This window comes from Bos taurus, chromosome 2 (assembly GCF_002263795.3).
Source record: "Bos taurus isolate L1 Dominette 01449 registration number 42190680 breed Hereford chromosome 2, ARS-UCD2.0, whole genome shotgun sequence".
Lineage (NCBI taxonomy): Eukaryota > Metazoa > Chordata > Mammalia > Artiodactyla > Bovidae > Bos > Bos taurus.
Genome location: NC_037329.1, coordinates 110,387,497 through 110,412,266, shown reverse-complemented (window position 1 = coordinate 110,412,266; position 24,770 = coordinate 110,387,497). Strand labels below are relative to the sequence as shown.

General features: G+C 39.8%; 1 protein-coding gene across 2 annotated transcripts in view; it reads left to right on the top strand.

Moving 5' to 3' along the window:
- The window catches only part of PAX3 (paired box 3), a 101,800-nt gene that overhangs the window by 59,085 nt on the left and 17,945 nt on the right, over window positions 1-24,770 (top strand). For both annotated transcript variants that reach the window (XM_059876267.1, NM_001206818.2), the window contains exons 5-7: window positions 8,769-8,974; window positions 18,643-18,808; window positions 19,973-20,187. In XM_059876267.1, coding sequence (XP_059732250.1) covers window positions 8,769-8,974; window positions 18,643-18,808; window positions 19,973-20,187 — 587 coding nt within the window. The remainder of the gene's footprint in view (window positions 1-8,768; window positions 8,975-18,642; window positions 18,809-19,972; window positions 20,188-24,770) is intronic.

The following is a 24,770-nucleotide window of genomic DNA, read 5'->3' as shown; positions in this document are numbered from 1 at the left end:
AAGGAAGTTCAGCCTCAAAACCTGCAGGGCCTCCTCCCATGTCTGTAAATCGCGTTGTATTATATCAGGGGCAAACATAGAGTTTAAATGGTTGTCATGTTTTGATTCTTTAATTATTCAAATGAAAGGTCTTGCTGAGAAGAAAGACAGTGCCAAATGCACTCTTGTGAGTTATTTTGTTTCTCCATTTTTTGCCTGTCTCCCATCTCTGAATTATACTGGTCTGGAAACCAGTAATTATAGAATCCCACATGACTAAATCCCTATAAAATTGAGGTAAGATCTCATGTATAATAGCGTTAACTAGGATGAAATATTTCCTGAGGCTACAGAAGAGGTCACAAGGGGTTAACGGACAAAGACATACTCTCTAATTCTGTAATTCCTTCTTTAATTAAACTTCATGGTCCGTTGCTGGTGGTAAGACTTTTGCCTTCTCCTCCCAGTTTGTTTCTGAAGGAAGAATTTGTAATCCTGTGGGGTATGATTGTTGCCTATGCTTGACCTTTTTTATTTTTTTAAGCTGAAAATATCCATTTTCCCAAGGTTGGTTTTGGGAGTTAGTGTGAGATCATTGGGATAACTAAAATTTTTGCTCCTAACACTTAGAATTAGCTGGACATAGAAAAAGAAGAAATGAACTTCTTTCAAAATTAAGAATAAAACACAAGGTTGAAATACTTAGGCATCTGGTGAAAGGTGACATTTTCCAGCGATCACACTGAGGTTTCTGCTGAATAACTTGTGAATATCCCAACAGATTTCAAACTTTTATTCCTGTCCTTTTTGTCTTAAAAGAATTTGAGGTTACCTTATAGCTCTTGATATCCTTTCATCAGGGTGCCTTTAATATAAAAAAGAAGGCTTTAATACAGATATAAACTGAGTGATCAGTTCAACTGCTTGTGATCAATAATATTTTCCAGCTTGACCCTGGATCTTACTTAGGACCAAGGGCCTATGATGATTATTAATGGAGACTGCAAATGGTCAGACAATTTTAATTTCTTAAATTGATTCAATATCTTGGAAAATTGATTAGTTTCCTAGTGCTTTATTTGAATATACAAAGAACTCAATGAATATTTGTTGAATTAAATTCAATTGATTTATCAATTTCCCAATTGAATTTAATTCAACAAATATTTATTGAATTCTTTGTATATTCAAAGTATGGGGGCTTCCCTGGCAGATGGTAAAGAATCTGCCTGCAGTGCAGGTGATCTGGGTTCAATCCCTGGGTTGGGAAGATCCCCTGGAGAAGGGAATGGCAACCCACTCCAGTATTCTTGCCTGCAGAATTCCATGGACAGAGGAGCCTGGCAGGCTGTATATAGTCCATGGGGTCACAAAGAGTCAGGCATGACTGAATGACTAACATTTTCACATTTTAACTGTCAAACTGTTGTATTTCTGTCGATTTTTGCTTGAGTCTAAGTTTTGAAAATTTGAGACAAATGAGAATGGTGGTGGCAATCAGCTAAATGATTTATATTGGAATTACTGATTTCGTGTGTTTCTGGTATTCCTCTTCAAAAGGACCGTGTGTGTGTGAGAGAGAGAGAGAGAGGGAGAGGAACTCAACACCTATTTAGGACGTTCCAGGCTAGAAGGGAGAGTTCTCTGAAGTCCTATAAACCTGGGTCAAATTCTAGTTTCCCAGCTGTATGATCTGAATAACTTCTCTGAGTCTTTCCATTTCCTGTGCAATGGGGTGAGTATTTACTTTACAGGATTTTTGTCTAGTTACATAAGGAAAGGAGAGAAATTCTCAACCTCTTGGTAAGATTTGTTCCAGGTCCATTGGTGACATTGAGTTAAACTAACGTATAAATCAGAGAATGGGTTGTGAAGAGGTTTTGGTAATAGGGTCAAAACTTTCGAAGTCTGATAACATGGATTGGGATAAAATCTGAGAGTTTTTATACAATTTAAAATAATAAAATTTCCACTTAAAAAACTTCATTATGTATCGATACGGATTTTCTTATGAGAACCATTCTGGAATTTCAAACTGGAGGATAGTATCTGTAATGAATGATAAAACAAACTTTGTGAAGGCAGGTGTAGAATGTGATAGAGCAACTTATATGTACGAACATCTCCCTTCAGTATTAAGGCCAGACAGTACAAGTAGACTGAAGAAATTATATTTAATCTAGTTGCTATAGCCTGGCAATTTATGAACATTTAGATTATCATCTTGTTAATGCTGCTTGTAGTTTCAAAGTCATAGCTTAAATATTCTACACAGAAAAAATATATATAATTTCTTTCTGTCAAGCTGTCTGAAAAAAAAAAAGTCTTGTTTTTACTTTGCTGTAATATTTAGCAAGGTTAGAAACTTGGTGTCTAGTATCTAATTTGTTCCAGTTTTGAACAAAGTTAAATATGTAAACTAGAACTTCAATGGAATGATTTAGTTTGTGCTATCAAAATGGGATTTAAGTTTTAGACTTGTTTTTGGTAAAAACTGATTCAAGTTCTGGACATTATTGCAAACCATGTTCTGTGTGACTAATACATTTTAATTCTGTTGAGTGATACAAGAAATGGTAGTATTTCTGTCTTTAGAAAGAGCTAGTATTTCCTAGCTTGTAGATTAATCTAGGGTGGTTCACTGAACATTTTTTAAAGCCCACATCCCTCTGGAATTCACAGATGGGGAAAAGTTAGAATTAGCTTGTAAGACTGTGGCTTCACAGTGTCAAAAATGATCTGTTTGTTCAGATAATTTTCCAGCAGAAAAATCAGGCAAATTGTTTCCTCAGTGCCTTTGAAATTATGCTGTTTGGAGTTTTTCCTAGTTAGATGGAACCTTTGGATTGCTTTTGAATATATAGTCTAGAAGTAAAAGTAGTAATTTGCTAACTTGTTAAAGAAAAATTTATTTTTGGTGGTGAAGGCTGTGTTACTGAGCTCTTAGGTAGTCTGAGTCTTTTTCATCACTGGCTTTTGATAGTTCCTCACCTTTTTTTTTTTTTTTTTTTATCACAATCCTCTTTGAATTGATAATTATTCTTCAGAAAAAAATTCAATTGCATTCAAATGCTTGCAACAGTTTTCAAGTAATTTTTAAGGATTCAAAACTTCCACCCTCAAAGCTCATCTAAATGGTGGGTGACTCATAAGAGCAGAATTTCCATTTTAAAGATCTAAAATGATGGCAGAGAAGTAAATTTTGGTTCAAAACTGAATTTTTCTCCTGTATTTCTAGCCATTCAGCATGTATTTATTGAGCACATATTATGTTTCAGCAGTAGTTCTAGCAATGAACAAGTCAAAGGAAGGGACTTAAGCTCACAGAGTTTATATTCTGGGCGGGGTAGAGGTGGACGGGCATTAATTGTTAAGTTGAAACAGTGGTCTTGACCCTCAGAATTAGCTCTGGCTGGTTCTTGTACATCTAAGCAGCCATTTTTCTCTAGAAACTAGCGGTGATTTTGATTAATTGACCTGACAGTGCATGGCACATCATATTTACTTGGGAGGATTTAATAGCCCCAGAGACTCCCAAAGGAAACATGAAAATTTCCACATACTATTATCCTAATGGGATCAGAGTAAGAGAAAGTGCAAGCATAGATTTAAAGTTCTCACAGGCAGAGGAGAGATTTAGGTCAGTTTTTAAATGCTGTCGAGTTTTTTACTTGAATTCACATTAGACAAAAAAGTCAAGGCAACAAAAACTGAAAGTATGGAAGGAATACCTTTTATAAAAATTTATTTTCTTCTTAGGCGGATGAGTAATTTGTTTCTTGAGTATATTATTTATAATTGAAGGGGCAAGTAGGGGCAAGTTTTTGGATAAATTGTGGTGGAAAAATATTTTATATACTCAGGAATTTTGCAGGGGAAGCAAATAACTAGTCTGGAATATTCTATAGAGATGGTTCTCAAAGTGTCAGTCCAGGATCAGCAAAATCAGCATCAGTCACCAGGGAATGTCTTAGAAATGTGACTTCTCAGAGCCCCTTCTGTACCAATGAAATCAGACGAAGGGACAGCCATCTGAGTTTTAACAAGTTTATCCAGTGGCTCTGATGCTCTAGAGGTTTGAGAACCACTGCCCTACAATTATGCACAAATTATTATTCTTTTAATTTGGTTCACATTTATTAAAGGTAGACACATGTAAGTTGTATTGGCTGCTTTTGAAGTTTAGCACGCAACGCACAACATATTTTTTAGCAAGTTAATGTTTGTAGTTCAGTTGCTATGTTGAGTCCGACTCTTTGCACCCCATGGACTGCAGCATGCAGTCAGCATGTTAATACTCCTGTAAAATACTCCCATACTTAAAGAAAGTCTATTTTTCTTTCTTTCAGTTAATGCTAAAATATCCTAAAATAAGATTTATATTAAATTAGACCATTTTATATTAAATTAGATAACATAATTGAAAAACCAAGCATAATGGCCAACACACAGTGGAGCATTATATGTTATAATTACCTTTTGCTTTTATATACCAGAATTGGTTTTCTTTAATTTGTTATATATATTATTAGTTTACTTTCTTAATTTCACAGTATTTGAATGTGAATAAAATGTAAAAGTATTAAAATAATAGAAAACTTAGAATTATATTTATGAGTTCTTTTGTATGGGTACATTTTTGGGGCAAATTATAGCTTATTCTAAAGTTGAATGAAATTTAAAATTTCTATGGGGCAGAATTAGGTTTGAGCTCAAGAGAAAAGAAAATTGGTATTGTAGGAGATACTACATTTTAAGATTGTTTCTAGCACCCCTTGCATTTCCCCAAGTCCTCAGGCCTGAGGGGGCAAATGAATTACCTTGACATTGTGTATGTCTACTCAGTCATGTCCAGCTGTTTGCAACTCCATGAACTGTAGCCCACCAGGCTGCTCTGTCCATGGGATTTTCCAGTCTAGAATACTGGAATGGGTTGCCATTTCCTTCTCCAGGGAATCTTCCTGACCCAGGGAATCAAATCCACGTCTTTTTCATCTCCTGCATTGGCAGGTGGATTCTTTACCACTGTGCCACTTGGGAAGCCCATTAGTAATCTACAATTTTCTGGCTGGCAGCATACATAGGCCCTTTCCCCAGAGGATCCCCCAGTTGTTTGGGGAGTTTTCTGAGTGCATTTGGATATTTTCAGGAGCACGGTGGCTCCAGCTCCTGTGCTGTGCTCAGAGTTGATGGTCTGACAGCCCCCTGACAGCCTCTGCCACTGCCCTGAGGTCCAGGACTCTGAGAGAGGACTGCTCTCCTACTGAGAACCCTTGTGTGATGCGTCCTCAAACTGCAGAACCTGCTGTTGGCCAACAGGTGCTCGGTTACTGTTATGTCACACACACCAAATTGCATCACGAACACAAACTTCTACTTAATTTCCCAGCTCCTGCTAGGCACCTGCATACTCAATTTGGAGGTCTTCCCTGATTGTGCTCATACACAGGCAAATTCAAGCTTTGGTGGAAGGGGCTGCAGCAAGGCTGGCTTCAGGGCCATGTGAACTATTCAGTCACCCAGGCCCGCTTGTGCAGAGAGAGGCCCTGTGCTTAGTTTTATGCTCTGTTGCTGCCGTCTTGGAATTCATGATGAACTTTTGAACATAGGGTCCTGCATTTTCATTTTTGCACTGCGTTCCTCAAGTTAGAGTACTGGTATCACTCTATTTTTTTTTTTTTTTTTAATTTTTTAACTTGGCTGGTGGATTGTTTACTGGTTTGTCCACTAAGTCTCTCAGTCATATCTGACTTTTTGCGACCCCATGGGCTGTATAGGTTGCCAGGCTCCTCTGTCCATGGGGTTCTGCAGGCAAGAATACAGGACTGGGTTGCCATTCCCTTCTCCAGGGGATCTTCCTGACCCAGGGATAGAACCCATCTTCTGTGCTACAGGCAGATTCTTCACTGTCAGGTTATGCCTCAAATTAGGCAGCTGTTCTGAGCAGCTGCCTATCCATTCAGCAGAGATCCAGACTCTGAATCTCTATTTAGAAACAATTCACTAGACTATGCCTGCTTCTGTTCTTGAGACTTACATTAACAATATCTAAACTCCCCTTAAAGCATTTCCTAATACCTGGTAATGAGATAGTAAATTTAACATGGTTTTTCTTATAAGGAGCAGTCAGTTCAGTTCAGTTCAGTTGCTCAGTCATGTCCGACTCTTTTCGACCCCATGAACTGCAGCACGCCAGGCCTCCCTGTCCATCACCAACTCCCGGAGTCCACCCAAACCCATGTCCATCGAGTCGGTGATGCCATCCAGCCATCTCATCCTCTGGCGTCCCCTTCTCCTCCTGCCCCCAATCCCTCCCAGCATCAGGGTCTTTTCCAATGAGTCAGCTCTTCGCATGAGGTGGCCAAAGTATTGGAGTTTCAACTTCAGCATCAGTCCTTCCAATGAACACCCAGGACTCATCTCCTTTAGGATGGACTGGTTGGATCTCCTTGCAGTCCAAGGGACTCTCAAGAGTCTTCTCAGTTCAAAAGCATTAATTCTTTGGCACTCAGCTTTCTTTATAGTCCAACTCTCACATCCATACATGACTACTGGAAAAACCATAGCCTTGACTAGACAGACCTTTGTTGGCAAAGTAATGTCTCTGCTTTTGAATATTCTTTGGCCACCTCATGCGAAGAGTTGACTCATTGGAAAAGACTCTGATGCTGGGAGGGAAGAAGGGGACGACAGAGGATGAGATGGCTGGATGGCATCACTGACTCGATGGACGTGAGTCTCAGTGAACTCCAGGAGTTAGTGATGGACAGGGAGGCCTGGCGTGCTGCGATTCATGGGGTCGCCAAGAGTCGGACACAACTGAGCGACTGATCTGATCTGATCTGATCTAGGTTGGTCATAACTTTCCTTCCAAGGAGTAAGCATCTTTTAATTCATGGCTGCAATCACCATCTGCAGTCATTTTGGAGCCCCCAAAAATAAAGTCAGCTACTGTTTACACTGTTTCCCCATCTATTTCCCATGAAGTGGTGGGACTGGATGCCATGATCTTCGTTTTCTGAATGTTGAGCTTTAAGCCAACTTTTTCACTCTCCACTTTCACTTTCATCAATAGGCTTTTTAGTTCCTCCTCACTTTCTGCCATAAGGGTGGTGTCATCTGCATATCTGAGGTTATTGATATTTCTCCCAGCAATCTTGATTCCAGCATGTGCTTCTTTCAGCCCACTGTTTCTCATGATGTACTCTGCATAGAAGTTAAATAAGCAGGGTGACAATATACAGCCTTGACGTACTCCCTTTCCTATTTGGAACCAGTCTGTTGTTCCATGTCAAGTCCTAACTGTTGCTTCCTGACCTGCATACAGATTTCTCAGGAGGCAGGTCAGGTGGTCTGGTATTCTCATCTCTTTCAGAATTTTCCACAGTTTATTGTGATCCACACAGTCAAAGGCTTTGGCATAGTCTATAAAGCAGAAATAGATGTTTTTCTGAAACTCTCTTGCTTTTTCGATGATCCAGTGGATGTTGGCAATTTGATCTCTGGTTCCTCTGCCTTTTCTAAAACCAGCTTGAACATCAGGAAGTTCACGGTTCACATATTGCTGAAGCCTGGCTTGCAGAATTTTAAGCGTTACTTTACTAGTGTGTGAGTTGAGTGCAATTGTCCAGTAGTTTGAGCATTCTTTGGCATTGTCTTTCTTTGGGATTGGAATGAAAACTGACCTTTTCCAGTCCTGTGGCCACTGCTGAGTTTTCCAAATTTGCTGGCATATTGAGTGCAACACTTTCACAGCATCATCTTTCAGGATTTGAAATAGCTCAACTGGAATTCCATCACCTCCACTAGCTTTGTTCGAAGTGATGCTTCCTGAGGTCCACTTGACTTCACATTCCAGGATGTCTGGCTTTAGGTGAGTGATCACACCGTGATCTCTAATTTTCTTGAAGAGATCTCTAGTCTTTCCAATTCTATTGTTTTCCTCTATTTCTTTGCATTGATTGCTGAGGAAGGCTTTCTTATCTCTCATTGCTATTCTTTGGAACTCTGCATTCAAATGGATATATCTTTCCTTTTCCCCTTTGCTTTTCAATTCCCTTCTTTTCACAGCTATTTGTAAGGCCTCCTCAGACAGCCTTTTTTCTTTTTTGTATTTCTTTTTCTTGGGGATGGTCTTGATTCCTATCTCCTGTACAATGTCAATAAGAGCAGTACAGTCCACAGATTTATAGGATTCCTGTGATAGTTTACTGTTATTGCCTTTTTAGATACAAAGTCAGTTTTGGAATATTTATTTTTAAAAATCACTCTTTAACAAATTTTCTCCTGGTCTAAAAGCTGGTGAAAATTTATCAGGAACCAACTGAAATGTGATTCATATTGGACAAGAACCAAGTATCCATTAAATGCTAAGGGTGAGGGCCAGAAAAAATGGAGGAGGCCTGTCCTTGCTTTTTAAGAGCTTGTAATGCACTTAGAATGACAGATGCAGAAAGCAATTACTTCTGCCTGGGGGAGCCTGGAGATGGGGTTGGGGAAGAGATTGAATACTATTTAATGTACTCCTGCAAGGAGGGGCTTGGTGTCCATGGGAGGACTTTGGCAGTGTACTTTAGACTAGGATTTGAGTCATTATATCTTGGTCAGACCTCTTTCCCCCCATGTTTTGGCCCCAGCAAGCGGCTTTCAGGATCTCAGTTGCCTGACCAGGGATCAAACCTGGGCCTGGCAGTGACAGTCCAGAATCCTAACCATGAGGCTAGCAGGGAATGCCACCGACTTGTTTGTTGACATACATTAGATCACTTCTTTTCTCCTGTGCTTTTTAGCCTCGGCACCCCAATCAGATGAAGGCTCTGACATCGACTCTGAACCAGACTTGCCCCTGAAGAGGAAACAGCGCCGGAGCCGCACCACCTTCACAGCAGAACAGCTTGAAGAACTGGAGCGGGCTTTTGAGAGAACCCACTATCCTGATATTTACACCAGGGAGGAACTGGCCCAGAGGGCAAAGCTTACAGAGGCCCGAGTACAGGTACCGACGTCCCAACATCCCGTCCTGCGTAAACCCAGACAGAGAACAAGAGCATCTTCTTCTCTAAGGTGTATTTCAAACCAAGAAAGTAACTATGTTAGGAATGGTCCTTCATTGTGAATGGTAGCCTCTCATATTATAAAGTTCTCCCTTTCTGGTTTCTTTCCTTTACATTTTGCCTTGTCATGATAACAATATCGTCATGTCTTTTTTCTTTTTATTTGCATTTGTGTGGTCCAACCACCTCCGGCCATTGCTCCTCACCCCCCACCCCGCCTCTGCCCCTTCCCCAGCCCCTGCCCCCTTCCTCAAGGTATGTCTGTGGGATACAGCAACATTTTACTATGCTAACCGTAAGTCAGAAAATGTTCTTTTTCCTCTTAATAGTTCGGTAAGTCCAATTATTGATATGATGGCTATATTTGGCTTTTCTGTCACATTGTTTGATACGAGTATTTTATATGTATTGATTTAAAACTGTGATCTATTTAATTAGCTTTATTTCTATTCTTAGTATATTTTGTATTTGTGAAAATGTACGTTCTTATTTTAGACTTCGGTTGTCATTACGAGGAGAATGTGTTAATAATTGTATCAAATGTAACATAGAAGTATGTCAATTCATGTTACTCATGCATCATTTTAGGGATCCTTGTTATGTATCAGGGAATGCATAGATTTTGGGGGTGGTACATGGACGACAACGAAGTTTTGAGTGGTTGTTGTGTGCCAGGCACTATTCTAAATGCTTTGTATGGATTAACTCATTTACTTATAATTAAAACCTAGTTTGGTACTATGAATATCCCCAATTTATAGATGAGGAAGCTGAGACGCAGAGAATTTAAGTAAACTACCCAAAGTCATGTAGCTAGTAAGTGATCACGGTAATTGGATTCCATATATTTCTTCTCTGTAGCCATTCAGTCATGATGAAGTGCAAAGCTGTATAAGGTAAAATCCTTTTCTTTAAGTCTAGAAGCTTTTCAAGTAACTATTATTTTAAGAACATGTAAAATTACCTTTTCAACTTAGAAGTGTTCTGAACCCTGGAGAAAGGCTACTTGGGTGTAATTTGTTTCTATTGAGTGATTGAATTATGTTTCATTATGAATGATAAACAGTCTCCCCAACATAGAAAAGCACTGATGGAAAGATTACAAGTGCCTCAGGGTATCCTGGAATTCTTTGCTGGCCCAGGAGTTGAAGTTACCTTATCCGGAAGTGTCATGTTATTCCCAGATACTTGACTTTCATAGTCAGAGTCAGACTGAGGACTCAGCAGTGAACTAGGCAGTTGGTGTGGTCTCTAGATTGATTGACACCTTCCCCTATGCTTCTAACTATCTCTCCCATCACAGATTGTTCTGGAATAGCCTCTTATAGTCTGCAGAGCCAAGTCAGATTGCTTTTCTCAGCTTGACTTTCTATCTGATCGTCACAGTGCTAGAAAAGTCAAGGAACACCAAGATGAATGAAGACAAATTTCTCAAAGAACTAGTGTTTAATGCAGTAATAAAGTAAACACACAAATAATTTGAAAGCAGAGCTGATATGGTAAGTGTATTAGAGAGAGATCAAGTGCAGTGAGAGCTGAGAGGAGGAAAGGTGTGAGATCTTGTTAGGGTAAAAAAGGGGGGCTCATGAAGAAGGGAGGGATCAGATGGACTTCTGGGTCTAGATAGATATTCAAGGGGCAGGGTAGGTGGGAGAGCATTTTAGTAACAGAATAATGAGCAGAAGCACAGAGGGCTGGACGCACACGAGCTACGTGTCAGATGAACTTTCATTTTCTCTCTAGTCATGTTGAGGAAACAGTGAACAGTTCAGTTTGGTTAAATAGAGGGAGTGGTAGGGTGGCAGGAAGGAAGCTGATTGGAAATCTGTTTGCTTTCTTTGTATCCTTGCTGTTTTTGTTCAGTCACTAAGTCTTGTCTGACTCTTTGCAACCCCATGAACTACAGCATGCCAGTTCTTCACTAGCTCCTGGAGTTTGCTCAGATTCACGTTCAGTGAATCAGAGATGCCATCCAACCATCTCATCCTCTGTCGCCTCCTTCTCTTCTTGCCTTCAATTTTTCCCAGCATCAGGGTCTTTTCTTAGTGTTTATTTTTTGATACTTAGGAAATGTGCATTCTTAACTTCAGTTATCATTCTGGGCAGAATATGATTCTATCAGACATAACATATAGAGAGGTGTGTCAATTCTTGTTATTCACTCACCATTTCAGGGATCCTTGTTATGTACCAGGCACTCTGTGGACTGTAGGGGTGGTGGATAAACAATAGTGAAATTTTGAGTCTTACATACATTTTGTGGAGAGCTTGGGTTTCAGGCAAGGCAGCTAAACTTGACGCAAAGGGCATTGAAGGTGGTGGGCATGAAATAGGTCAGCGGCAGTGGGAATGGAAAGGAGAGAACTGCTGTGGAAGGTGGAATGTAGGCATCTGATTGTGTGAGCTGGAGGTACATGCAGCGAAGAGTCCCAGATATGCTGGGATTTATAGCACAAATGTTTTGCAGCTGGACCTATTCAATCCCTGTATTTAGTACATTGGGATATAGTGCTCTTTCCCAGAAATGACCACTTCTAACCACAAACTGGGCTTCCTTGGTGGCTCAGATGGTAAAGAATCCGCCTGCTATACAGGAGACCTGAGTTCGATTCCTGGGTTGGGAAGATCCCCTGGAGAAAGGAATGGTAACCCACTCCAGTCTCTTGCCTGGAGAATCCCACGGACAGAGAAACCTGGCAGATTACAGTCCATGGTGTCTCAAAGAGTCATATATGACTGAATGACTATCACTTTTTCAACCACAAATCATGATGTATATATATATCACATATTATTTATAGTAACATATACTCACATATCATATTTATATAGCATATATAATATATGATATCATAATATATCATATTATTTATAGTAACATATACAGTGTACATATTATAATTGTATAACAATGCTGCTGTTGCTGCCGCCGCCAAGTCACTTCAGTTGTGTCCGACTCTGTGCGACCCCATAGACGGCAGCCCACCAGGCTTCCCCGCCTCTGGGATTCTCCAGGAAAGAACACTGGAGTGGACTGCCATTTCCTTCTCCAATGCATGAAAGTGAAAAGTGAAAGTGAAGTCGCTCAGTCGTGTCTGACTCTGAGTGACCCCATGGACTGCAGCCTACCAGGCTCTTCCATCCATGGGATTTTCCAGGCAAGAGTACTAGAGTGGGGTGCCATTGCCTTCTCTGATATAACAATGCTATATGTATTATTTACATCAAATCTGTTTGCTTTTATTATAGTTCTTTGATCACCTAGTTTAAATGTGAAGTTGAGGTCCATTCGTTCTTCCTTTCTTTCGACAAACCTTTATTGCGTGCTCTCTATATCCCAGGGTCTGGTCCCTAACCCCCCAGGCTGGCCAAGCCCACATACTGGATCTGCCCTTAAGATAGACTGGAGATCAGTTCTGAACTCAGAGTCAAAAAACAAACATTGGATTTAAAGAAATCAAACAAAGAGAGTGATGGAAAACTGAGAAGAGTGTTCCCTGTTCCTGTGCCTCCTTGTTGCATTCGCCAAAGACAAGTACGTGGAGACAGAATTCATCCCAACCGCGTGCAGCTTGTATAGCGCCGGGCACTCGCATCTGGTTCAGGAAATGTGGAGGAGAGTAAGAATGGCCCATTAACTTCCAGAGGACAAGGGATCAAACCAATAAAGAGTGGTTCATATTTTTCTGTACAGTGACCTCCTCTCCAAAGCAGGGCCCTCATTAACCTAACAGCTGTCCTAATGTGGCTTTAACCCGGTGACTCTTTACATTCCTTATGGCTTCATTAGTTCCCTTGAGACGCATCATGTCTTGCACCACAGCTATGATCTACAGCCTAACAAATTCCCTACAACACCCGGCATATGGATCTTTTACTTAACCCAGCAGGAAAAAGAAGGGAGTAGTTAATCACTGATTAAAATGCCAGAACAAAATCCTTTAGTTTTTAGAAGGATCTGGGAAAGCAGTAGCAGCGTCAGTTCAGTTTGAGTGATAGCCAGAGAGTGTGTTAGTTTAATCTGGGGCACCTGGGAAAACCCAACACCAAACCAAAAAAAAAAAAAAAAAAAAACCCAAATGTGTCTACATTCCCCTCCCTCCATGGAAGAAAATTTCTAAGCTCTTGTGGATAAAGATGATTAAAGCTTTAATAACATAGAACTTTGTCAGTATTTGAAAAAATTTGTTTGAACAATAACTATGTTATATTTATCAGGGCTGAATCTGAGTACACAATATAAGAATTACTGTACAGCAAAGATCTAATTTGCTTAATTCACCTCCTTGGTAGCTGTTGTTATGCAAATAATGGCAAAAACTACAATTTTGTAAGGAATGACTTGCAAACACTTATGATGTGTAGACGTTTTAGTAAATATTCCATCCAAGAACTGTATGAAGCAGGCAAGTATTCTTGCAACCCAGGTAATGGAAGACAGGAAAGGAAGCTGCTTGTGAAAAAAAGGATTTAACTAGGAGTCAGAAGATGTGGGTTTTGGTCTCAGCTTTACCCAAAGGGTTTTGTCAAGCAAGTCACTTAATTTTGCTCTAATCCTACTGGGCTTCATTTTTTCTAATTTTATTTTTAAAATATGGGATTTAGATCAGATGGCCTTAGGCTGGGTCCATGAATGACTAGGATAATCATGAATGGATTTCAGGAGACCTGGGAAACTTGACATTTGTACACAGATGTTCTGCTTTTGCCTGTGTGTGTGTGCACACAAGTGTGAGGTAGGGAGAGGGCCACTAGCTTTCCTCATATTCTTATAAATCACCACCCCTTGATCATTTCATTAATTAAAAGCCCCTAAGATGCATGATCTCTCAGGACCCTTCTAACATTGATAATTTGGGATTCTCATGGACGTCCAATGATGGTTTAAAACCATCTAACAGATCTTTGTAGTTCAGAAGTTAAGATAGGTATGAAATATTTGGTCCTGAACTCCATAATGAAGCAAAAATGTGGTCATCCTGCCATTCTCTGCTGCAGTTTGCTCTTGTGATGTATAAAGTTGTGTATGCCCGCATGTGTGATATTCACGGCAGCATGGCATTTCTTCTTGTCAGCCGGGCCCGTCCTCTCCCCAACCTGCTCTCTACACGGTGATCAAGGCTGGGTAGCAGCCGTGGTAGGAGGGCTGGGCGAGTGGAGTGAGTAAGAAGTTCCAGGGAACAAGCAGATTGTCCTGAATTTACCTACTTGGAAAGTACTGTAATTGACACTTTAGTATCAGCTCTGGTAGTTAATGAAACATTTTGTAATCTTGTTGTAAATTCTAAGGGTTAACGATTATACTCTCTTCCCATTTTTCAAACTGTATTTGAAATAACCCATCTGGAATAATGTAGGTTAGATTGCTTTTGAGGACCACACCAAAAATGTGAACCAGTAATTTATTGAGAGCAAAATTAGGCTTACACCATGGGACAATTAGCACTAATCCATGAAACTTGGAAACAATTTGGACCTAAGCCTCCGTTCAAGCCAGACTGGCTTTCAATTATTTGAGGTGTTATTTGGGCACTTTCCTGCTTGCTCAGGGGCATGAAAGGCTTTGGCTGTAGACAGAACTCAGAAAACAAAGGCTTTAATTCTTGGATTTCTCAATGTGACATTTTTACTTAATAACTAACATTTACTGAACACACTTTTTTTTATAGTATTCTTTTATAAGCTTTGTTTGTATTGTCTCATTTAATTATGTTGTCTCATTTAATCCTGTGAAGGAGTTTTTTATTTCTCCCATTTAGTAGATGAGAAAACAGAGGCCCACATATGTTAAGCAAATTTTTCAAGGTTACAGAGGTAGTGAGAGACAGGAAAAGCTGGGATTCAACTCTTGCCTGCATCGCTCCCATGTGAATGTAAAGTATGACTGTATTTTTTAAAATACTGAGTTTTTGTCCAGCTTTTATTGCTGAGACCAAATTGGTCACTTATTTTATTCAGGAAGAGGAAAATTTATAAAAACCTATTCTTTTGTGATTATCTTTTCCCCTTAGTTATTGTGATATAATAGGGATCTTTCAATCAATTTCAATTTTGCTTCAAAAAATCATCGGATGTTATGTTACTCCAGAATGGACCTGAAGATCATTTCCAAAAGCATGAAGAGAGACATACAAGCAGGGAAAGATTTAGGGAGCAGGTGAAATTGAACCGGGCTGCAGTTCATCAAACGAAATAAAAACTTGCTGCCAGGGAAGGTTCTGATGTTGTGTGATATTGCATAGGCAATTATAAACAACTGTGTCTGATAGCAGTTATCCACTGATATGTGCCTCGTGCCCTACTTCCTTACTACGCAAAATGTGATTGGAAGGCCAGGTGATGCTGGGGAGAGTGAAATCACACTGAATTAGAGATTGTAAAGTGACATTTAACAGGAAGGTAGCAGACTCTGAGATGGAAAAGACTGAAGGCAAAAGGAGAAGGGGGCAGCAGAGGATGAGATTGTTAGATAGCATCACCAACTCAATGGACAGAAATTTGAGCAAACCCTGGGAGATAGTGAAGGACAGGAGCCTGGCAGGCTACAGTCCATGGGGTCGCAAAGAGTCAGACATGACTTACTGACTGAACAACAGCAACTACAAGCTGACTTTGTTCTTTCTGCCCTACTGGCTAAGACATTGGTGGAATACTCATATTCTCCTCTAGAACCTCAAAGGCCAGATTGTTGCTATTGTTACTCTTTTCAAAACAAAGAAAAGTTTCTAGACACTGTAAAAACCAAATCATAAATACCTTCTATCGATTTTGGGACTTCCCTGTTGGCTCAGGTGGTAAAGAATCTCCCTGCAATGCCAGAGACCTAGATTTGATCCCAGGGTTGGGAAGATCCCCTGGAGAAGGGAATGGCAACCCACTCCAGTATTCTTGCCTGGAGAATTCCATGGACAGAGCACCCTGGTGATCTATAGTCCATGGGGTTGCAAAGAGTCAGACATGACTGAGCGACTCGCACTTTCACTTTCCACCCATTTTAAGTGATTTTATTCAGTCTTATGCACTTACACGTGTCATTCAGTAGATTATTCTTTGATTGTCTGTTAGGAATTAGGTGATAGAATATTGGAAGAGTTAGGTAGGACTTCTGAGTGCCAGGGGAATGTCTTTCAGTCACAGATGGGGTAATAACAGCACCCTAGAATCATTGTGCTTGGCTTGGGTACTTAAAATGAAGGTGATTTCAAGGGCGCCTTTTTCCTATTAAAAATAGATGTGTGTTTTATGAGTTTCAAAGCCTAAAGAAGGCAAGGACCATTTCCAAGTTTGCAACTTCAGTGTATTTTGCAACTTTAGTGCTGCTTCTGGCAGTTTCAGCTGCTTCTTGGAGATGCAGAGGCTGCCAGGGGCAAGATGATAGAAAACTCTGGTTAACTGGCCAGAGACAGGCAGTTCAGCCCTCAAGAAGCCCTGGTTCTCTCAGAAATAGCCCTCTGGATTTATTTAGCCTGAATTTAAACAACTTTTAAATTCATTCCTTTGGGAAACTCTTAGACCTCCTGTTAAAGGTTTGTTTTTCAGTAAAGATTTGCTTTCCAACTATTCCTCGTCTTTTGTGGTAGTTATAATATATACTGTATGGTAAATATAAGAACTTATAAATCCACCTCCTGGTGGGTTTATTCCATGTCATCAGTGTTTGCTTGTATCATTGTGGAAAAATGAAACAAAACCAAACAGCCTTGTACACCTAGCCTTTTGGGTTTAATCTTTTGAAGGGAATTGTAGAAAGTCATGATGTTCCTTCTAATTTATTATCTGAATGAAGACATTTTTGATTTTAAAAATTGGGTTATGGAGGAGTTATCATGAACATAAATCAAAAGTAGGTTGGGATTGATGGAGTAACCAGGCAGAGCCCACCCACTGGATAAATCAAATTTGGTTTACTTATCTAAAGGTTACAGCAGGAAGTTGGCACAGAGAGATTGGAGACATGCTCTGATAATGTCAGAAGGGCAAGCTTCTGAGATCTTCATAATGAATCTCACCAGTAGGTTTGGTGACAGTAAGTCTGAATGAGTGAAGTCACATCATAACTTTTGGAAATTCAACTCTCCTCCCTGCCTAGGCAGCTGAAGATTCACTATACATGGGTTGGTCAAGATAAGTGTGAGGGCCCTTCACTTGAGCCAGGTGTGACTAACCAGCTTGTTCCAAGCACATCCCTGAAAACAGTTTTTTTTGCCCTGATGCCTCTGGGAGTCATGGTAACAGACACTTAGACTTCCAGTGAGAAAACACAATTGATCCAGAACCGAAATTGAATGCCGTTCTTGGTTCTATTATCCCAGGTGGCAATTTATTAAGTTAAGTAAAACTCTAATTCAATTATGTATCAACTTGAGAAAATATTGACTTACCTTCTTTTCCTGTGGGATACTTAAGGAGTATTAAATGTTAGTGTTCTGAGGAAGTTCAAACAGCTTTCCTTACCAGTATCTTGCAGCATGGCTTGAGAAGACCAGACTCCTTTTCAGACAGATGCTTGAGTGAATAGCAAAAGTTTAAGCAGATGCCTTGGTAAAGTATTTATTATAAACTGGGCTTTCTTGTTTAAGAAAGGAGGGAGGGAGACATTGCTCTCTCCACTCTTTTAAAAATTTTGTGACTTAAAATTTACAATTAAGTTGTTTAAGTGTTAACTTTGTTCTGTGGGGAAATCAAGTCATCTTTTCTCAAGCATGCTGGTCTCTTGCATCATCTCTTCCATCTGGACTGACCGCTTTTTGAAGTCACATCCAAACTTAAAATGAGTTGACATTCTGTCTCTCATCTAAAGTTTTCCTGATTCTCTGCATTTCCAAACATGGAACTTCTACCTCTAGTGAGCAGTTAGTTTGGTGACCTTGACCACTCTGTGAATTCCCTGAAGAAAAGACAGTAAGCTCCTTGAGCTCAGGGATCCTATCTTACCTACTTCTTTTTTCCTCTGATAAAAAGATAGGTGCTTACAGCTGTTATGGAAAGAAATAATAAAACAAACTCATTTTGTAAGGGATCTTCATAGATAAAATGCTTTCTTTTTTGAAGTACCTCTTCAACATTTATTTCTATTAAGATCAGTATAATGTCTCACAGTTGGGAAGAGATGGTAAAAAATCGTTCCACTTATCCTTCTGGTCAATTTATAAGACTCTCTAGGAGCTGTGCACATAATGTCCATAGAAATACAGACACATTGATAAGACTGTGAAATACAAGGGTAGTGCAGTAGGCAAGGCCAAATTAGGACACATGTCATGGTGGGGGCCATAGAGACTCCCGGATCCTCCCTGAAGTGCTGTAGTTCATGATGGTGGGAGGGTGCCAGTGGTGATGGCACCTCTGCTCAGCCATCCCTCCCCACAGTCACCCCAGAGTTCATGTGGGGGCTCTTGCCAGACCTTGAAAAGCCCTTGAAGTCCCTCTACTGACCCCTGACATCTAACTTTCCTTTCTTCCCTGACAATACAAGCCAGAAGGCAGAGGACTCTTGTGTCTGTTTGTCCTGTCAGTAAGGGGCCTTTAATCTGTTTTAGCATGAAAAATTCATTAAGAATGTTCTATTATTTCATCAGTGAAATTCTCAAATTTTAAATTAAATCCATAGGTCTGGTTTAGCAACCGCCGTGCAAGATGGAGGAAGCAGGCTGGGGCCAATCAACTGATGGCTTTCAACCATCTCATTCCGGGGGGATTCCCTCCCACAGCCATGCCGACCCTGCCAACGTACCAGCTGTCAGAGACCTCTTACCAGCCCACAGCTATTCCACAAGGTATGGAGGAAGGCAGTCAAGGGGTTAAAATGTAATCCCCAGTCTTGTTCCCCGTTGCTTACTTTATATGGTGTAATCTTCTGTGATGTCCCTGTGGCTGTCTGTATGTTTGTTACATTATATCGGGTTGTCCTGAAAGTACCTGTCACCTTTCAGAAACATAGTTTCTTCTATGACATGTCTGAATCTCTCTAGTTAAACTGTGTTGTAATATAATATTGTTTCAGGATTTTAAAACAAAACCAAACAATGAACCAAAGCAATCTCCCAAAATAAGCATGCAATTGGCTTTTCCTTTGTTAAAACCTCTACGTTTGTACTCCAGTTTGCAATTAACTGAAGTTCTGATGTCTCCTCACTGGGGTAGGAATTGAGGGTAGGTAAACTTTGATAGAGTCCTTCTGTGTTAGAGCATGGGCTTCCCAGGTGGCTCAGTGCTAAAGAATCTGCCTGCCATGCAGGAGACCTGGGTTCAATCCCTGGGTCAGGAAGATCCCCTGGAGAAGGAAGTGGCAACCCACTCCGGTATTCTTGCCTGGGAAATCCCATGGACAGAGGAGCCTGGCAGGCTACGGTCCACAGGGTTGCAAAGAGTCAGACACAGCTTAACAACAGCAACAAAATGTTAGTGCATAGAGGTGAATGGGATAAATAGGAAGACTAAATTATTTTGGATTACAAAAGATAGCATTGTGGGCATTTGAAACTATACTCTCACACTAATATTTAGATGTTTTGGAAGTTTATTTGATAAGAAATTTAAAAACCAATACAATATTGTAAAGTAAAAAAAAAAATAAAACAGTTAAAAAAAAAGAAATTTAAGATGCAATTCTTACACTGGTTAATCTTTATGTTGATTAGTAACATTCACTACTAATATAGGTTTGTTCTCACTGTTAAGGTGATTTCTGAATTTCTGTTCTGGTTAAGTGTTCCTTGGAAGTATATAAATAAACTATGTACTTGAACATACGTGCAGAAGAGATGTGACTCTATTTGTTAGGAGTGGTTCTATACTTACATATCAAGAAGTACAGTATGAAATTTACATTTACTTGACCAGTGGATATGCTGATGGCTCGGTGACTGCGAACTTTTGCACTGAACCTTCTCTGCCAGCCTTCAAAGGAGATTTATGGCCGATAACCTTCTTCCTTGCAGCCGTGTCAGACCCCAGCAGCACCGTCCACAGACCTCAGCCGCTTCCTCCAAGCACTGTACACCAAAGCACTCTTCCTTCCAACCCGGACAGCAGCTCTGCCTACTGCCTCCCCAGCACCAGGCATGGATTTTCCAGCTATACAGACAGCTTTGTGCCTCCATCCGGGCCCTCCAACCCCATGAACCCCGCCATTGGCAATGGCCTTTCACCTCAGGTCAGTCCCGTGTTTCCAGACAGACGAGTTGCTGTATACCAGAACCAAATAGTCAATTCCCTGAGGCAGTCATATAATGAATTGCCAAATTTAAACCATAATGTATTCTTTATACAAGCCACATGATTTCAGTTTTCTGGTTTCCTTTCTCTCCACCCTTCTTACGGGCTGTATCAAAAGTTAGAGCTTAGACTTAAAATTCAAGCGACTTTTATCATAATCAGGGAGATTCTGTTTATACTTAGTTGTCAAGGTGTCATCTTCTCCACATGTAGTAGTTCTGGGTTTTGGGTAAGAAGTTCACACATATTTTTTAAAATGGTATTTGGTCAGCTGATAGGGTTGTGAGCAAGAATGCTTAATAGAAAAACACCACAGCTTTTCTATAATTTTCATAGAGAAGGTTAACAAGTTGTGTGGAGAATGACCCATCTGATGGCTGCAGAACTCTGGGATAAATGAGTTATAAATGCAAAAATTAGGAGAATTACTGCTCCTTGGGAATATATAGAAATTTGAATGTTGTAATTGTTTTTCTAATTTGCATTGGACTATGAGCTTTTCTTGAGAGATTATATTAATAAATTGCCTTGATAATTGCATGTCAGAGGGTTGGTTAAATTTCCTACATGTGGCATCTGTCTGGGGTTGACATTATTAGCAGTTGTTTAAATACAGATCACTTGATTTTATTAGAGAGCACTTGGCCCAGGTGGTGAGGAGAGCTGCCCGCTAAATTTGGAGAAGTGTCACGAAGGGGTTGCAATCTATAATTGCAATCAAGAATCTCTTCAGGGCTGAGAGTGAGAGTTTTAACAGCTTTATCTTTTCTTAACCCCCTTTTTCCTCTTGGTGGTTAGAAAAACAGAGAGAAGCTCAGAATGACACAAATGAAAAGTGAAAAGACAATTATACTCAATTACACACTAATCACTGGCTATCACCACTGCCTAAGCACCAAGAGGGCATTCTAATAGGCAGAAAATGAGATTTTAATGGCACAAAGGGTGGCCAAAATAAGGACTCATATATCTTTGCCTTCTTCGTTTTCTTCAACTTGTGGTTTGCGTCTTGAGAGTGGAGTTCCTGGGCTCTGCACAACGGTGATAACTCTGAGCAGCTGAAAAGTTCAAAGCTGTTGCAGTTGAAAAGAATGAATAGCAAAGGCAATGAAATAAACATTTCTGCCTAAAGGCAAAAGTTCATAAATCCTTTTTTGTAACAGTAAATGTAATTAAGTTTCATAGATTCCTATAGCACATCCTGGGATAAAAACTAAGAGGTGGCTTTAAACCTTGGCTGCAAAATAGCAACATGAAAACAATGGACGTGCTTCCTACAGGACTTTAATAGACTTAATTTCCAAGTACTGGCATTTGTGAATGTGGTTTTGCATGAAAATCATGGACTTATATTAATAGATTCATGTTTAAAGGCCTGCATTTAGAGCATAGAAGCTTCTCCCACAGTTTACAAGGAACATCAGAAGTAGTTGTTGCCTGTGCAGTTTAAAACATAAGTGGTTTGAGGCCACAGAAAAGTTTTTTATGAACATAATTCGGTTGAGAGTTTGCATAAAAGTAAACTTAACTCTGTAAGGTGAGACCCAGGATTCTCTTGGCATTTGTCAGTGGTCGAGTACAATAAAAATGACACGAATCTGTATTCTCAAGACACTGAAGCTGCTAGTATCTTGTATTGTAGATGTCTACCCTTTTATGTTATAACACATGTATTATACTGTGTTATTTAAGCGGAGGTACTAGCACTTGACTTTGAAACTGTTAGTCCTTGATTTCAAGAAGACTGGCTATGATTCTAGAGTTGGCAGTAAGTAGGGCAGGAATGATTCCATTATCAAGCAATGGAAAATTCCTCAGGCAACTTCTCCTGTGTTTCTTTACAATACTCTTGTACATTATGTTAACTCCTTACTTATTATATTGCAGATATCCAGAATATTTTGCATTTCTACCATATATTTCCTCCTCAAACCACCACTTGTGTTGGTTACTGTAGCATCTCTAGTGAGTTAGAAGAGAGATGAATAATGTGAAGTTCCTCCTTATTTCCTTAGGCAAAATTGGAGAAAAATAGCTGAGTGCATCAACATCTTGCCAGACGTATCTACAAAATAGATGGAATAGGAGCATTAGGGGAATTGGGAATTAGGACTTAGATTTCTATAGCCTTTGAGACTGACCACTTCTCAGGAATGCCTCTATTTAAGCAAAGAGGGATGTGTCCACTGGTTTTGGTTGTCTTTATTAAAAATATCATAGGGATTTCCTTGGCAGTCCAGTGGTTAAGACTCTGCCTTCCAGTGCTAGGGGGTGTGAGTTTGATCCCTGGCCACGGAACTAGATCTGCCATGACACAGGGTGTGGCCAGAGGTCCAAGAGGGAGGGGATATGTGTATCCATAGAGCCAATTCACTTTGTTGTACAGCAGAAACTAACACAACATTGTAACGCAATTATACGCCAAAAAAAAGTTTAAAAAAATATTGTAAAGAAAATTGAAGAAAAGAGTCCACATTTAACAGCTAGTTTACCTGTTATCTAAAGAAAAGGGTAAAGAATGGTGATGGCCAAGTCTTTTTGCTTGTTATAGGGAAGTGCTTATTAATATATTGGATCATATAATATTAAATATAGGGAACCTCCCTGGTGGTGCAATGGTTAAGACTTTGCCTTCCAGTGCAGGAGGTGGGAGTTTAATCCCTGGTTGCTAAGATCCCACATGCCTCAGGGCCAAAAAATCAAAACAGAAGCAATATTGTAACAAATTCACTAAAAATAGTCCACATCAAAAAAAAAAAAATATCTTAAAGAAACTAATCCTACAACTGCCATTTCTCCTCTTCTCCAACTCTTGCACTTCCTATCTCTGGCTGAAAGCCTGATATGCAGACAAATCAACTGAGGCTCAGAGAACTTGTAGCCATATCGCTGATAGTGAGAGAGCTGGGACTAGACAAAATTCCTGGCTCCTCGTCTAGAACCTCATTACTTACAGCACCCAGTTGGGTGGAGAGAAGACAGATTAAAAAAAAAAATAAAGGTGGGGACTTTATTCATATTTTAAAATCATTTTATAGAATCTAGTTTTCTAAACTTTTGCATTTAGGTTAATTAACACTCATTTCTAATGCACTCTTTAAATGCTTTTTTGCTTTATGCATTTTTCTTATCAATCTTTTAACTTCCCCTAGTAATAAAAAGTACTTTTTGGTTATTGTAGAAAATGGGGAAAAAAATTTTTTTTTTTAAGATTTCCTTTCTCTGGAGTATGGAAAAAATTCCCCTAGGCAGCCACTGCTAATATTTTTGCATTTTACCTTCCAGCTCTTTTTGGGTGTTATGCTTTAAAAATACATACATAATTGAGATAGTATATATATACTATTTCATAAAATATGTAAGCTTCCATCTTGCCTTTTCCCTGCCTTTGCATTTCATCATAGGTCTTTTCTTATCTACTAATTTAAATGAAATTGGATCTAAAGTTTTTTGAGTCATTATGATCAGTTCATTGTAGATCTCTTTAGTAGATGCCATTTTATTTGTGCATCTTATTTGATATTTTTCCTAGTGGCATTGATGTTGATGTATCATTTGTCCTTCAGACTTGGAAATCATGCGTTAGAATGTGTGTGAACTATTGTAAAATCAGCTTTCTAGTTAATGGAATTAATAGACACCATTATGATAAGCAAATTATTCCTTACGGTTTGTGTGTGGGATTTAGTTGATTTTCCTCTGAGGCCTCTAACATATTTATCTGCTCCCTCAAACAAAGATTCTTTTAAGGCTTGGCATCAGAGCCATGAGTCAAAGGGTGTTTCTCAGATGCCCTTAGTGCTTTCCTCAGAGAAATTCTCAGCTTTCGGAGGGATGGGTGTAAAGCAGGGACTGAGGAAAAGGTCACTGTCCAGTTGGTCAGATGAGAGTAGCAACAGATTGACAAACATGTGTGACATTCTGAATCTCAGAATCCTGATGGAAACTTTTAGAGACATTGATCATATCCTTCCTCAAGTTGCTTAAAGTGTCTGTGCATTACTGAATTGTTGGCAAGTGTAGTTTGTTCTGAGGGACTCCATAACTGTATCTATTTTATTTATGGAAAAGCTGAGGCCAGGGCAACACAGTCAGAGTCACCGGCAGAGGTAAAAGCCAGGTCTGTCTCTTCCAGGTTTTTTTGGCTGTGCTGGGTCTTCATTATGGCACATAGGCTTTCCCAGTTGCCGTGTGTGGGCTTCACTGGTTTCAGTGCATGGGATTCTCCAGTTGTGGCGTGCAGGCTTCTCTGGTTATAGCTTGCAGTGTCAGTTGCCCCGTGGTGCAGGATCTTAGTTCCCTGAACAGTGATCGAACCCACGTTCCCTGCGTTGGATGGCAGATTCTTTACCACTGGACTGCCAGAGAAGTCTCTCTTCCAGTTTCACTAGTTCTTTAATAAACCAAATTACACATTTAATTTGCCAAAGAGGCATGATGTCGTAGAAAGTTTTCCATGGGCTCCAGCGCTGATATTCAACTTGGTTTTCCAGCAGGAAGAATGGAAAGGCTTCACAGATG